Source organism: Quercus lobata, chromosome 7 (assembly GCF_001633185.2).
Source record: "Quercus lobata isolate SW786 chromosome 7, ValleyOak3.0 Primary Assembly, whole genome shotgun sequence".
Classification (NCBI taxonomy): Eukaryota; Viridiplantae; Streptophyta; class Magnoliopsida; order Fagales; family Fagaceae; genus Quercus; species Quercus lobata.
This window is the reverse complement of record NC_044910.1, coordinates 13,678,740-13,696,139: the sequence shown is the minus strand read 5'-3', so window position 1 is coordinate 13,696,139 and position 17,400 is coordinate 13,678,740. Positions and strand designations below refer to the sequence as shown.

Sequence of the window (17,400 nt, the reverse complement as noted above, 5' to 3'; positions counted from 1 at the left end):
AAAAAAAAAAAACTCATAAACTAATAAAGTCTACCATTCAAGATAAGAAAAAAAATTGCTACTTGTAGCCAGCAAAACTATTAGCAAAAGTATTTATCATAGCTTGCTTTTACTAACGAAACTAATAAAATAATAACAATAATAAAATATATATCAAACTTGCCGGTGCATTCCCCTAACCTACAGTTTTTGTCAAAGCAATTTGACACTCATTACCACTTGCTACCCATGCTTATGAGTAATCCACTAATAAGAAAAACAAAGAGAAATTTAGTGACGTCTGAAAATTGTAGGATCAAATGTTTTTGTATCATAACTTTATCATAATTTTGAAGTGATAAATTGTGAGTGATGAAAAAAGAAAAAGAAAAGTAATGGATTTATGTAAAAGTGGTATATAGTCAATTATATTCTATTACATAAAATAGTTGTAAAAAAGAGTTTGATAATAAGTGTGGTCTTAAAATTATTCACATAAGCCTTAACTATAGTTCATTCTTGTATAGAAACCATGCTTTTTTATTTTTTGCTGAATTGTAGAAACAATGCTTATTCATTATAAAAATAAAAAATAAAAAATAACGCCAAGTACGTACATATATTGGATTGGATCCTTCGATAACACATGTCACTTGGCAGGCAATCCACTAGTGACTTATGAGCATAACCCACATGACACAGTACCCACACACTTGTACTCAAATGAATTTCATTGAAAAACCCAACTGACCGTAAGGAAATGAAAGCTCACTAGTCTAATTAGAACCAATTATGAACCCCTCAAATTAAAATTATGTCTCGATTAATTTTATGTTTAACACAATAAAATCAGAATATATGTGATTAGCGAATAATCAACCGAAAGCATAAACTAAAGCATGTGTATACATAATTGACAAGAAATATAAACACTAGTAAGGGAGAAGAGAGTGCAAACACAAGATAACATGCACGCATGTGTTATAGAAGAGAAAAATTGGAGAATCTAGCAGAAAAAACCTTTCTGCAACTTAACAAGCCGAAATAATTCACTAGCAAGTCAATTGGAGTACATGAATACACAAAGACCCTCCGAGCTCCAACTTCCAACAAACTTCATAGAGTTCTATCTTCGCTAGCTTTTCGAATCTCACAATTAAGCCCAATTGCACCTACCAAAGATTGGTATGAACCCAATGCTTCCCAAATGCTTCAAAACAACTCTCTACATTCAGAATGTGTGTATATTGTGTTTGGGCTAAATTCCTCTTATGGATATGGAAATTGGAGAGGGAAGAGAGTAGAGAAAACTAAGAGAATAGTGAAAGGATTGATGGATGACAATCACTAACTCTCAAATGGTGTTTCTAGGGTTTTCTCTTAGAAACTCTCCTTTCAATTGCGAGAGTAATGAGGGTATATATAGTGTTGGTGAAGGAGAGGAAAAGATACCAAAATTTAGCTGTTAGTGCATTTCACGAGTCACTTGCGGGTTAGTTAAGTCGCAAGCAAGTCATAAAACATCCTGACACAACAGATGTTTGAACTTCATGCATGTGCTTTTCACGTGAACTTCATACAAGTCAGTCACGAGTAAGTTGCGAAATTTCCTATCTTGAATAGTTTTTCACCAAATGTAGACTAAACTCATTACAATAAATCCAACATAAATACATAGGTAAATGATTAAAAGGATCACAATCAAATTGGCACAGAATTAAAGCTAATAAAACTAACATGGAAAATCGCAACTTAACAATCTCCTCCTTTGGCTATTTTGTTCCAAAATCTCTAAAACAGACTCTACACTTAAAACGTGAGTTTGAGAATAAAGGCAAAACTTACTCACACCTAAATCTAAATAATAATAAAAATTCAAAAATTTTTAGGTGATAAAATCAATTTTTAAACTTTAGGGTGCAAACTCAAATCACTCTTAATTTTAGAGGAGTAATTGCATTTTAGTCATTTATATATGTACGTGTGTGTGTGTGTAGTGTGAGAGAGAAAAAGAGAGAGTTTTTAAAAAACTACAAAACAGTAAAAAGGATTTAACTTATAAACTATGTAAGTTTGTAACAAAATAAAATTCTACAACCATGTATTTACTTCGTATGTTTTACATAAGCACAGCGACAGGACTACTACCGTACATGCGGAAAATTACATAAAAAACTCAAAACAATCCTAACTACTAGAACCAATATGTATATATAATTAGTTTTCACATTACACATTTTGCAATTTCCTCTATCTTTTAGTTTTTTGTGGAAGACCGGGTCTTGGAAAGTCTAATTTGACTTTCATTTAAGTCTAATCACAATATAAAAATTCTGCATGGAACATATTGAAAAGGGCATAGCATTGAAAATTATGAAGAAAAATTAGTTTAGCAATCTAACTATGCATGTAGAAGGGCTATGCTAGTCTAGAATTTAAGATTAAAATGTGTGCGGATTTTACTTGAAGATGAAGTAGATGGAGATATCACGTTAAAATTGACTACCTTCTTAAAAAGCTAGCATAGTGAATCTAGTTCTAATGAATCAACTGTTTGAAATGAAAAAAATTCAAGAAAGAATATACATTAATTTATTATCGATCAATATTTTTGGTAATTTTGTAAATTAAATACTTGATTTCTCATAATTATATTTAAGTTAATATTTTTAATTAATCAAAATTACCTTTATTTCACTTTCACAACCACATTATGTAGAAAAAAAAGTTTATATTTTAATAATTAGCCAACAATTTTTTAAAATTGAAAAAATGGCAAATTACAACTTACTCACCTGTGATTTGGCTAAAATTTAAGTTGCTTACCTGTGATTTGAAATTTGACACTTTATCCACTCGAGGTTAGCTCTTTTTTTTTTTTTTTTTTTTTTTAAGAGAAAGGTTAGCTTAGTTAGATTTCCTTAACTCAACTCTATTAAAAATATGGCTAAATATGTAAATTTGCTATACTTTTATGTCTCTCTTCTCCAAAAACACAAAAAAACATACAAATACAAGATCAAATAAGATAAAAAAGAATCCAGCAGAATACTTACATCATGAGATTTCAATCCATAGGTAAGTAACTTAAATTTTGGTCAAATCTCAGGTAAGTAAAGTATCAAACTTTAAACCATAGGTAGATGTGGGGCCCAACAATTCGTGGACCAGGCCCATTTATCCTTAGAGCGTCCGAAGGCCCAATCCGAGGAGAGCTGTGGCCCAAGCTCTACAACGCAGAGCACAAAACAATTTTTGGGAAGCAGCCGAGGACAGTTTAGTCCTCGGCAGATCCCTAATCCCACCAGAATAAAGGGGCAAAACTGGTATAGGGACGAATTAGTAAGGAAATCCAGAATATCTTGGGGAAGTTATCCATACTACCCTTCTAGATAAGGCCCGACGCCTGACAGAGCCGTACTCTGCAGCTTTATCAAACCATCCCCAACAATTCCGGGATTGGACTGATGGGACAAATGTCAGTGTTCGTAAAGATTGACCCTACACGTGGACGAAGGGAAACGAATGCAAGCTAGTATAAAATAAGGAAGTAAGTAGATCTGAGGGAGGCCCCCTTTTTTCCACCTCCGAAAAAAGAGAGACGACATGGGAAAACATCTCAGGAACACCGAACTTCATGGAAGAAAGTCCGTCGTTGGGCAACCGAGAGAAGACCTCAACAGGTCCTCGGATCAACTCCGAGGAGCTCCATCCCACGGGGTACGACGCCTCAGGGCTTAAATGTTCATACCCAATCCCCTTTTTCTACGTAGATTCCTCTAAAGCCATGACCGGACAACGCCACTTGACCAACGGCTAGCTTTTCAAGCCCACTCTCTACAAATCATATTGTGAGGGATCTTTCGTACGCGAGCCCAACATCCTTATTGGGCCGCCAGAGAATTGTGTCCTTACAGTAGACAATTTAAATTTCAGTCAAATTATAGGTGGATAAGTTGTAATTTTCCCTTGAAAAAAAATGTATACACATCTGTTTATACAAATCATTATATGACAAAAAAGTTCCAACACATGGTTAGATGATATAGGGGTGATATAAATTACTAAATTTCATGACATAAATGTCAATAATTAGTCAATTGGCATTTCTTAGTATTTCCAACATAGATGTTTAGTGTTTGAATTCTTCTCCCCCAATAAGATGTATATATATATATATATATATATATATATAAATTGACATTACACCTCTCTAATTATATCTCTAATAAGATTTGATGAAGAAAATATTTTAAATGATAAAATAGGTTGAAAAAAAAGTGATGTTGATCTCACTTTCAATTCATACACTTGACTTGGGCTCGTCGTTTAGTTTAGGCCCCCCTATTCAGTTGTTTTTAGTTTAGTTATCTCTTGTAACTTCTTTTCGAAAAAAAGTCTTGAAATTGATTTAGTTGCGTGCTTTCGCAGTGAAGTTTCTGTTTGATTGAAAAAGACTGATACATGGAGTTGTGAAGTTCTGCTAACTTATTTCATGGGAGAAAGTGGAGCCTGATTATTTTGTTACATTGGTTAGGACTAAATACTGATTTCCCTTTCAATTCTTACCATTGACCTCCTTGTTGATTATGAAAGGATTTATGAAAAATCCCATTAAATCCTGATCAATGTAATGAAATAAGGCAAGTAAGACAAATAAATCAAATGCTAATATCCAATTGAGATCGGCATAAACAACCAGAGAGGTCAAATAATCAATCAAAATTATTAAACAAAATATTTTATCTATTATATACTTCAGCATTGATAATTGAGACTAACATGCAACGATTGTAAAATATGAAAAACTCATAAAAGGAAATTGTAAAATTTTATCTACTTACATATTTTTGGGGTCAATATATGAGATTTTCTGTATAATTTTTGAAACCTCTTATCATTGTCAATCATTGAGTGATTTCTCTAAATTTCTTACTGAACACCTGAAAAAAAAATTCCTAAAATCGCCGCTGGTCTTAGTTCTAATTATTGTTTGGCAAAACATAGACTAACAATCCTACTTTCTCCATAACAACAGCGAAACTGAAAGAGATTACTGATTTTTTTTTCTCATCTTGTGGGATGTGTGCACATTGAATGAAAATTTTACCAATGATGGAGATTTTTAAAGTTTTAAAAAGTTTCCCAACAAGGAGGAACAACTATGTAAGTTCATAAAATTTTCTTTTATCGAAACAGCATAAGAATAAGAAGTTGAATCAGAACAAGAAGTGGCAACAAGACCAATAAGCAGATCCACAAAGGCACCAACTATGAACCCATGATTCTTCTTACCATTTATCCTCAAATGCCACCTTAGCAATCCTTCCAAGAACTCCCAATCTTTCTGCTCATTAGACAATCCATTACCAACACTACACTTTTTCCAAATGGAATCCCATCATCCTTTGCCCTTCTCCAAGATCGAGCTTGTGTCATCAGGCTCAAAAAATAGTCTCTCAGACCTCACCCCAGGTACTACCATCTCCAATAAGGCAATAATTCACCATCAAACAGACTCATTTTTTTAAGGATAAACGATAGAAGTCCTCAGACTCAGTTGATAAGCTTTCTGACTTAGAAGTTAGAACAGGTTGTGAACCAAAGTGTTTCAACCCCTCAATGATAATGTCAAAGAACATGGAGTTCATAGTCTTGAACATGTCATCCCTAGCTCAGAAGGAAAGGGTATTTGACTGCTTACATGTACATAAGGGCCAGTGCCATGTCTACTTCACTTCTTTGTTTTTGAAGCGAGAATGGAGCTTCATGATCTTTTTGCTCCACGGATTTTGAACAGCTTTCAGAGAAGTGAGCTTGAACGATTGTTTGGGATTGTGGATGTCTATTTCCTATGGGGTCAGTATTAATGTGATTGGAGGGATGTATTTCAGCCCCCTCGTACCAATCTTTGGTCAACTTAGTTTTTAAAATCGAAATATGATTAATGTTAAGATTTACATTATTTATTTATTACAATCAACAATGCTCATCTCCACCCTTTTCTTTTTTTTAAATTTATTTTTAGATATGATAGATTTTCAACCTATGACATCCCCTTTATGATATTTACTTTTTATCATCAGACTAAAACACTAATTGAATTTTGGTATAAATAGAGTTTACACTTCAGATTTCTTATTTGACTATAAGAAACTTTACTAATTAAGCTAATTAAAACCTATTTATCCATATTTTAATTTTGTTCTATCCAGTGATTTTCCCTTAAAATATGTCCTCTCTCCATGGTGCCACTTGTATCCCCCATGGGCACCTTTTGAAAACTGAATAAAATACCAGCAAGTGTAATTATAAGTTTGTATTGTACTATTAATGTAAATCTTACATTGCTAGAATAATGTAAATTAAGAGTTTTCCTATCAACAATAATGCATGGTCTTAATTTACTAAAAAAGAAATTGTATCAATATAGGATTGTTGATTTGTATTTTTAACAAAACCTTCTAATCATGTAATTTCTCTTAAATTAAAGCTATATTAGAGATATTTTATTTATAATCTCATTGAGAAACACAAGCAAGTTTATGATTATTAACCTCTCAAGAGTACTTAAAGAAGACAACTCACATGCCCATTGGCTTGTGAACATGACATGAACATAGCATGAAAGTAGCAAGTTTTTCAAGAGTACTTAAAGAAGACAACTTACATGCCCATTGACTTGTGAACATGACATGAACATAGCATGAAAGTAGCAAGTTTTTTTGCTTAATATGTTCATGTCAAATTCAAGTCGACCTGAACTGACCTGTAAACATGTTAATTCAAGTTTGACACGTGAAGCCTACTTGAACTCATCTGGCCTATTTAATTGAATTTTAGTTTTAGTTGTTGGTGACTTTTTTTGTAATCTAGTTGTATACATACCCATTATATAGTATATATTCGAGAATTTTTGACCGATTACTTTTTTTTTTCTTTTGAGGGGGAAATTTTGACCAATTACTTGTGTTAGGTAAATATGTTAATTTCACTATATAACTTATTTATCAAATGGGATATGTTAGGTTGTGTCAATCCTAACATAATTCGTCTATTAAAATAATTATGTGAGTTGTGTTATGTCAACTTATTTAATAAACAAGTCATGTTGGCATAGAGAGATTGTGACATGATTAATAAACATGTTCATGTTAACTTATATAGTTTAATACTCATAAACTGACACAAACATGAATTGCTGCCCTTGGCCATTGGGTGAAGGAATTAGTAGCCTCAATGCTTCCTCGTGGTGATCTAGTAGACCAATGACAAAATGCTAGAACCTAACTAATTGCAAAATAATAATAATTTAACAAAAAAATGCATATTAGATTAATTTATTAAATTCATAATTTTCTAAAAGTCTAACTTTTTAGAAAAATTAATAATTTATTATAGTATCAGAATATGATTTTTGGAGTTCAAGCCCTATCTCCTCCTTAACTCTCATTTAAAAATTTTCTATGCATTAATCTTCACTTAATAAGAGTAGTTTAGATTCATATATGAAGGGCAATAATTAGATTAAATGATTAACTTCACAATTTCTTTTTCCTCTTAAGTTTTGAAAAATCATCATTTATCACTACAAAACTAATAAAGTCAACCACTCAGTGTACGGAAAAAAAGACCAACTTCAAGCCAGCAAACGATTAGCAATAGTATCCAATGTCCATCACAGCTTGCATTTCTTTATGACACAAATAAAACAATAACAATAATAAAATACTTATTTATCAAACTTGCCGTGCATGCCTCTAACCTGCAGTTTTTGTCAAAACAATTCGACACTAGTTACCAGTTGCTATCCATGCTCACAAGTAATCCACTAATAAGCAAAACAAAGACAAATTTAGTGACGCCATAAGCCTAAACCTAACTATAGTACATTCTTATAGAAATTATTCTTATTCAATAAAAATATAAAAAACAAGCAAGACTCTCTCTCTCTCACACACACACACACACACACATATATATATATATATATATGAGATATTTTGAATAATAATTCTATAAGATTGCAAATTTTTTCAAATATTTTCACACAATTATTTTACGTGGCTAGCTTTGAATATTAAAAAAAAAATAATAAGTTTATATAAAAATGATAGGTAACCAATTATAATCAATTATATATAACCGTTGTGAAAAAAATGTGTGGTTAATTTTATAATCTTAAAATAACTCTATATTTTTACCCCAAAAAAAAAAACTCTATATTGGACCCATCAATAACACATGACACTTGGCAAGCAATCCATTGATTGATTATTGATTTAATATCCGACAATTCCAAAAACAAAAGAAGATACACGTGCAAGTGAATAAAACCCGCGTGACTCAGCCCACACAACACAAACTTGTAGTTCTTAACTGAAATTCCAAAAGCAAGCTAGCTAGTTGAGTTGAAGAATGAAGATAGAAAGAAAGCCACTTTAAACATTCAATAATTGAATTAAATAAGAAAAAAAGATTCCAATTTGCAATATTAATTGAGCTTTTCATTTGATTCCAATTCATGAACCAGAACCAGAACCAGAACCATCATAGTAATCAGAGCCAAATACATATAGAAAATCATATAAATCTTACCAAAAACTATCACATGCTCAAACAATTAATAGTAATTGATCTAAACCCAAGATTCCCTACACTTCATTCTACCCCTTTAATCCCATCAACAGCTATCAGTGAGCTCACAACTCCTCTCCCTTCACTGACTTCAACTTGTTCTTCGTCTTCTTCTCGTTCTTGTTCTTGTTCTTGTTCTTGAGCTCCTTCTTTGACCTTTTCCTTAGCTGATACCACCAAATTGAAAGACCCAAATTTGGGTGTGAATTGGGGAGTGCAGCCGTTGAATTTGGTGTCAAAAGTGAAGTTGAAGTTGGAGGTTTCTTGGACTTTGTCTAAAGCTTTTGGACAGCTTTTGCGCCTTTTGGGTTTTGGGGCAGTGTCTTGGTCGTTTTTCTTTGAGTCCAGGCTATCGGAGGTGGTGGGGATTGGTGGGTTGTGGCTGGAATCTGAGATTTCCGATGGGTTTGTTGATGGGTCAGAAGAAGGGTGTGATAGTGTGGGGGTTTGGTCTGTGTTGGTGTTGGTGTTGGTGTTGGCGTTGCTCTCTGCCATTTGGGGGAGCCACGGATGTGTGTGTAGTGTACGAAACCAAAAAAAAAGGGACTTTTCTTGGGGCTGTCATTTATCGTGGCGAGTATGAAATTACCAAAGACTCCTCCTTACTATATGGATGCAAGTTAAATACTAAATCAGTATTCTTAACATGTGGCATGTGGGGAAGGTACTTACAGCCTAACTTTTTTCTTTAAAGACTATTTCAATTTATGATTTTCGCTTCCAATTATAGTTCTTTATCATCAAATTAAGCTATTAATCAATTTTTTTATGTATGTAGAGATTAAACTCTAAATCTTTTATTTAATCATTAGAGACTTTATTAGTTGTACTAACTAAAACCCACTATAGCCTAACTTTTAGTGTTTACATACACAACAATAAAATTGTAAATTACTAATTTGGTCTTTAATAATTGAAAAAATTTTAATTTGGTGCCTTATTAAATTAATTTGATTGTGTCAATTTGGTCCCATAGTCATAATTTTCATAAGCTAGTTCGAGTTAAATATAAAATTGACAACCTTATCAACCCTATTTAATTTTAGAAAGTTGGAGCTATTGTTGACATATGGGTAATTGAACAACCTGGTGAGCATAAACCCACTAGTTGGATTGATCGAAACTAAGAAATTGTGATTTTTAAGGCTAGTGCATTGCGATGTAGTGAATGTCTTAAGATCTCTATCAAAGGACAATGACAAAGATGTAGATCACCATTACACTGGATGAGAGAGAAAGAGAGAGAACTAGGTTAGTGGGAGAAGTTGAGAAGAAAGGGAATACTAACCTTGTTGGTCGGTCGATTTGACTTTAATTGGTGGAGAGAAACAAAAACTGACATTCGAATTAAAAATGTCAAGTTTGCATCACATAAAATTGTCATCAACTATCATAGTGATCAGATTGGTTAGACTTCGATTTAGATTTATTTGAGTCGGATGGTTCTGTTGAGTTCGGGTCAAGTAGGGGCAATCCTAATTTTAACTATAAAAAAAAAAAATTAAAATCAAGTTAATGTCATTTTTAAAGGTTGAGAAATCCATACCAATATCCGTATCCCATTTTCGTCTCTATAATTTCTTTGAAAAATGCAATTTAATAGCATGTGCCAATTTTACATTATTAAACGCATGTCCTGATTTTATAAAGAAATTGTACAATTTTAAGTATAATAATGTTCATAAGTATATTAATTATTATCTCCAAAAAGTATACAATTTGACTCAATTATTTCCACATGGCAACCTCAGGTAATGACATGTGGCAACGTAAGATTACGTCTTGCGGTGAAGCCACGTTTCCAATCCTCACCCAGTAAATGATTCATGTTTTAGTGCTGCTTGGCATTGTGCTGGCACTAAACACTGTTGAATACTTGACTTGTTTTAGTGCTGCTTTTTTCTTAGCCAAGCACCAACTCATTGGCTCATATCAAAAGCCAGAGCTCAGTTCCACCCAAAAGATTGTTTGGATGCTTTTGTTTTTAATTAATTATAAAAAAAAATACAAAAAAAAACTTTGCAATACTAATTGATTTCTAGATAACAAATATAACTTTTAATTATTTATAGATTAAGGGAAATCTAATTGCAATATCTGACTTTTTCAAGAGAAAAATTACAAATACTTCAAAAGCCAATTTCCATGATTCTGAATTGTGTTTGTAAATAAGAGATTGTCATGTTGATCAACCTGATGGAATTCGACATCTGTATGCTAAGGCTGATCTAGACCAGCCTCTTGTTTTATTTTCTTTTATCTTATTAATACTGAAAAGAAGCTGGTTTTTATCTTTCATGTATTACATAAATTTTAAATTATAGTATTTGATAATTAAAAATGAAATATATTATCCTTATTTGTAATGGTGATACTTGCATAATGTAGTCACTAATATGAACAAACTGATTGCATTTTCTTTATATATAAGTTACAAATTCCTTGATGGTTGAATAAGAGATCTGAAGTTCAATTCCCATCTATACCAAAAACCAATTGGTGTCTTGGTCTGACAAAAAAGAGCTATTATCAGGAGTGGAAGTCATAAGTTGAAACTTTCTCTTAAAAAAATAAAAAAGAAGTTACAAATTCCCTCTATCCTATTCCTATTGTTGTAGTTATTTAATTTAAAAAAAAAAAAAAAAAACCTAATTATTTTGTGATTGTAGATAATTTAAACTAGGCGTAAATGCACTTTTGGTCCCTACATTTTGGGCTGTTTTTTGATTTGGTCTCTAAATTGATTTTGCTCCTAGGTGAGTCCCTTCTTTTTCATAATCATTTTTAAAATGGTCTCTGGCATCAACCTAGTTACGGAAAATGATGAAGTGGCAAACGGAATGCATTGTTGGCATGTTAATCACTGATGTGGCTAATAAAATAATAATAAAATATTTTATTTAATAGTTTTTAAATACCACGTCAGCATTTTTTGAATTAAAAAAAGCCATGTCAGTTTAATTAAAAAAATAAAAATAATTCATATTTTTCAATTTCAATTTAATTCAAACTAAATTAAAAAAAAAAACTTTTAAATCTAATTTTATTATTATTATTATTGCTTTCATTATTTTTTAGGTAGGAACACAAGAACTTGTCCTTCATGTTCTTTCCGAATCCAAGAACAATCAAACCCAGAACAATGCAAAATTTCATACAAAATCCCTATCCTCCACCGAAACCTCCAGAGCATGAAAAAATCATCAAACCCAAACCCACATGAGAAAACCAACCCAGAAAAATCATCAAACCTCCAACCCAGAAATATGTCAAACCTAGAATCCTCCAACCCAGAACTTCATTCTTCTTGTTCTTCTCCAAATCAAGACAAACCCAATTGACTAACCCACTCAAAATCAATCTCAGCACAAAAAATTCCAACACAATCAAAATTGAAACCTCTTGGAAATCAAACCCATAAATCCAGAAAATATACAAATTCACACACACACACACACACACACACACACACACACACACACACATATATATATATAAACCCAAAACAGTTTGGGCAAAATCTTAGAACACAAACAAACTTAGAACACATACAAACCCAGAACATCAAGGTCCAAATCCCCATCGTTTATTCTAGGGTTTACTACTTCCCTCAAGGCCACGTGGAGCAATCCTCTCCTCCTCCGACTTTTCTCTCCCCTAAAGTTCTCTCCATCCTCTCATTCTTTGCCGAATCTCTGCTGTTGATTTCCTCACCGATCCGATTATCGATGAGGTTTTCGCCAGGCTCCTCCTCCATCCTATTCATGCTTAATAGAACTTCATCAACCATCCATCGGAGCCTTCTAGGAGCCAAAATGATGTCGCCGCTGCGGGTGAGGATAAAATCTTGTCCTTTGTGAAGATTCTCACGCTGTCCGATGCCAACAACAACGGCGGATTCTTCGTCCCAAGGTTCTGAATCGACTCAATCTTTCCTCCGTTGAACTATTAGGCTGAGCCACCGGTGCAGGGTCACCAACGTTCACGACGTGATCTGCTTATGAGTTTGTGAGCTACGACGCCTGGTGGATAAGAAGGCTGAGCTTGTGAGCTTAGTGGTAGAGAGAGAGAGAGAGAGAGAGAGAGAGAGAGAGAGAGAGAGAGAGAGAGAGAGAGAGAGAGAGAGAGAGAGAGAGTCGAAGATTTTTTTTAAGCTGATGAGGTTAACCAAAAACAAAAACAAAAAGAATTAAAACGATTATGAACTTTTATTTTCTTAAGAAATGATTTTAGTTTAAATTAGATTGAAGGTTTTTTTTTTTCTTAAATTTAATTTACTTTTAAAAAAAAAATTTCTTAGCTAGCTTTTTTTTTTTTTTTTTTTTTTAAAATTAATTTAAATGCTGACATAGCATTTAAAAAATGTTAAATAATTTTTTTAACTATTATTTTATTAGCCACGTCAACAAACAATGCATTTCGTTTGCCACTTCAACATTTTTTGTAACTGGGTTGACAGCAGAGACTATTTTAAAAACGACTATGAAAAAGAAGGGACTCACCTAGGGGCAAAATCAATTTAGGAATCAAATCGAGAAACGGTCCAAAATATAGGAACCAAAAGTGCATTTACGCCTTTAAACTATTTGCATGACCCCATAAACCCATTAGCATTTCATTTATTTCGATATACTGTGCGGATATCATGCTTGCCAATATGTCTAATTTTCTTTCTTCCTTGCTTTGTAGTTCCACCTATTGTATAGTTAAAATTTCCCCCCCTTGCTTGCTCTTTGTATTTTTGTTTATTATTGGCTCCTTAACTTTTCTTGATTGGAAGTTGGGACCAAATTCAAACGAAACCAAATCCTTCAAAGAGGAGAATATTACAAAAATGAGAACTTGAATAACTAATTGTGGTGAATTAGAGTCACCAATTATAACAAAATATTATATATATATATATATATATATTAAAAAAACTTTGTGCTTACTTTCCCTCTTTATTTTGCTTCCCTCTTTCCATCAAGTGCTTGTAAGAATTTGTAATTATAATTATATTAAATATTTTTTTTGAGAAACAATATATCGATTAAAAGTTAGGAGCAATGTTACAGACACAAACTATTTTACAACATTTTTATAAAATGTTGATGTGGCCAACCTCTTATTAATTTTCATCTAGGCCCATCATTAATATCAATTTTTTATTACCAACAATCATTCACCACATCAGCAGTTTGTAAAATATTTTGAAAAATAATTTGTATATCTAGCATTATTCAAAAGTTAGTAAGTAAATGGATTTACTTTTTTTTTTTAAAATGGATTAAAAGCAATTTTAAATTAGTAAGAAACTTTTTAGTAAAATTGAATTTGTGAAATCTAATTGAAATGACACTTCAAGCAAAGTTAAAATAAGATTAGAATCTAATTTGAAATATTTAATGAGCAGTAATTTTAATATCTATACTTTCTATAAGTGCCTGTATATTTGCACTTTTAGATGGAAGAAAACACTTTTTACTTCTAAGTTCAAAATGCTAGGTGTTTGGTGGTGTAGGGGCAATTTTTGGGGCCCAGGCTCAGCAGGTAAGTGACTCTGGCCCAAAGAGCCCTAGACAACGAATTTATAGAGAGTGGGTTACAGAACTAGGCCTTAACGAAGTGTATGTTAGTTAATTTTGGGCCATGCAGCGATTTGAACGTAAGAATACCTCCTTTATGTCCACTAGATGTTCAGTTCGAGGAGGCGTATGGGTGCACTTTGGTTTTTGATTAAAGACTATAGTCTTTCTCTCTCTCTCTCTCTCTCTCTCCTTTCTTTCTCCTTTTTTTCGATCCTCTCTTCATGGGAATGCCCTTCTCTTATATAGCCTCCTTAAAGTAATAAGAGCCTTACATTTGTTGATCATCTGGACCTTCACTTGAGTGCTTGTCCCATCGGACATCCACCCTACCTTTTTGTGAGTTGCAGTGGCCAAGGAACACTGTTCGCCTGTCTTCTCCACATTAATGCGGCCAGAAAAGTAGCTTCCTTGCATTTAATGCGGCAGTTGTGGTCTCCCCCTAGACATCCTATACTCTCTTCCTTCTCCCGGCTCTGTGAGGCTCATCCTTACTACAATATTCGTTTGGAGTGATTCCTCATTATGGATAGGGTGCACGTTGGGCCTATATTTGGTACATCCGAGGAGACATTCCTCCTCGGACGTCTTTTTAAATAAGTTTGGACTTATTAGGGTTGGGCTGGAAGTCTTTTTGGTGCCCCATTTTCTCCTCGATTGTGGCTGGACTCTGTATGGGGCCCAAGGCCCATTGTTTGACTAGGGAATTTTACCCTTACAATAGCCCCTCAAAATTCTGGCTCTTTCTCTCTTATCCGAGGAGAAAAGGCGGGATTTTGACATTCATAGGGTCATTTAATGTGGATTCCTGCTTCACCCGTACGAATGTATGCTCCCCACGTGCCTCATTACTGCTAAAGGTGTTTCGTAACCCACGAGGCGCTAATTATAGCACTTAGCGACTTTATATCCTTTCAATCCAACGGTGGGGCGCCAAATCAACGGTTGATATTCTTTCCATTTCTCTGGGCGGGAGTAAGTCCGTTTAGCTTCTCCCGGGTATATAAGATTTTTAAAGGAACTTACTCCCATTTTTTGGAAAAGCACTCAAGCACCCAGAGCACTCCAGCACCTTCTCTTTCAAAGCGTTCAAACCTCCGCAAAAATTCCCTTGATGATTCCCAGTGAGTTCCTCACCCGTAAGTGCTCATTTCCTTTCCGTTGCCTTTCCCGGCGTCTTTCCTTAAGTAAATCGTCTTTGCGTCACCTAGGATTAGGGGGATGGGTAAGCTTGAGAAAATGGTAGACTTTCCGGCCGGTATGGAAGGCTTCAGGGCTAAGTACCGTATTCCGCCGGAAGTAGGTCTAGAGTATTGCTCTTTGGAGGAAATCTTGATCAAGAGAATGACGGGGCAGGTCGCCATTCCAATGATAGCCTTTGTGGAAGAAGGAATGACGATCCCTATGGGGAGGATAACTAGGGATTATTTGCGTGGTCATAGGTTGACCCCCCACCAGTGCGTCGCGAACATGTTCCGGATCCTGGGTGCATAGATGCCTTGAACGATCAGATGAACCTCGGCCTTTCATGGCACGACGTGGTTCATCTATATGAATGCCATAGCCTCGGCGAGTCATATTACCTAAAATCCAGGTCCGACGAGGTGAGGTTGATATCTTGCCTTCCCAAGTCCAACAAAGGCTTGAAGGACGACCTTTTGATTGTCTCCGGACTATGGCACGACGGTATTCACTACCCAGTCAAGGCAGGAACACCAGGTGGGGCACCGTAGAATTAGATCCCTTGGAGGGGACCTTAGCCTTGAGTTTTCTTCTTTTTGTTTTTTTTGTTTTTTTTGTTTCAGTTTTGGTTTTACTCATTTGCCTCCTCGGACTAACGTAACCCTTCCTTTGGGCTTCGCAGACAAGGAGCGAACGACTCCTCGGCTAAGTTTGGTCAACGTCCTGGCACTCAATTTCCTCCTGAGGTCTGAAATCTTCGTGAGCGCAAACGGGCAACTACGGGCTGCTCCTCTGATCTTGGACTACAAGCCCCTTTCGCGCGCTCTAGTGGATGTTGATCAAGCCATCAGAGCTGGTAGTCCGCGATTAGCACGCATCGACGTCTCTGTACCAGGATTTCTTGCTTCGAGAGACTTACCTCCCGTCCAAATGCTTGCTCAGCGTGCTCTTCCCGCAGCAGTTGTCCCAGGGGAAAAAGCTGGTTCCTCGCACTCGTCCCTCGAAGATCAAATAGACCAGTTCCACTTCGCTGAGGAGGGAGAGGTGTCGGCCAGGCCAGTAGAGCTCTCGGACTCCGATTCAGACTTAGACCGTGCCTCGGCAGCCCCCAATCTTGGTTTGGTAATTGCACAAGTTGATACCAGCCAAGAGATTGAGGAAGAAGGTATAGATCTGAAACCAAGGTCTGGTCTCAGGGGCCTCCTTTCTAACAGAAATAAGGGGTAGTCTTCCAAGGATGCCCCAAAGGAACAGGCTACTTCCAAGGCTTCTCCTCCCCTTCCTCCCACGTCTGATGCAGCACTACAGCCTATGCACAATTTGAGGCGGAAGAGGCCTGTGGAAGAATTGGAGGAGGGCGAGGTTGGCCCTGAAAAGGCCAAGCACCAGAAGAAGGTCAAAGAGCCCAAGGAGAAGAGGACCAGGTCCGTTGACAGCCGAGACGAGGCGGCTATTCGGAGGGAATAGCAGACCTGGTCGCCACGACTCGAGTTGGATGGCGCTCCGATTTCCTGGGACGCGACTCTATGGGAGTCCCAACGAGGACAGGCGTCCTTCCTGGCGGAGGCCCTACAACAGCCCCTTCTTTTGCCTCGCGATATGGAGGGTCTCCAGGCTACTCGACAACCGGACTTTTTCATGTCGCTGAAGAGAGATATGGCTATGGTAAGTGAAGACTTCACTTATCCAGTTTTCTTATTCCGTATCTGTTTATTCGTTATTTTCTTTTAATTAGGCCTCTATTTTTTGCGCAGGTCACTCAATAAATTTTTGTTGCCGAGGAGTGGGCCAAGAAGGCTCGCGAGGACCTGAACAGTGAGGCTTAGTCCCACCTCGTTGCTGAGAAGGCTGCCGACGCTTTTAGGCAGGAAAAGGATCACCTGAGTAGCGAAGTGAAGGAGGCGCAAAAGGGTCGCGCTAGCGCCGAGGCTGGACTTAAAAACACTACCAAGCAGGCTGAGGATCTGCGCCAACAGCTCCATCAGTCCGAGGCAAAACTCACGACAGAGAAGCAGACGGTCTTAGATCTCAAGGC

The 17,400-nt window shown here is 35.6% G+C and overlaps 1 protein-coding gene across 1 annotated transcript; it reads right to left on the bottom strand.

Moving 5' to 3' along the window:
- Nucleotides 1–8,513: 8,513 nt before the first annotated feature.
- LOC115953738 lies at nt 8,514–9,188 on the bottom strand. The gene has a single exon (XM_031071503.1). The coding sequence runs from the start codon at nt 9,109–9,111 to the stop codon at nt 8,641–8,643; it is 471 nt and encodes a 156-aa protein (XP_030927363.1). The 5' UTR covers nt 9,112–9,188; the 3' UTR covers nt 8,514–8,640.
- Between the last annotated feature and the right edge of the window lie 8,212 nt (nt 9,189–17,400).

Coding starts and splice junctions, on each gene's coding strand:
- LOC115953738 (XM_031071503.1), bottom strand. CDS start 9,111: ATGGCAGAGAGCAACGCCAACACCAACACCAACACCAACACAGACCAA.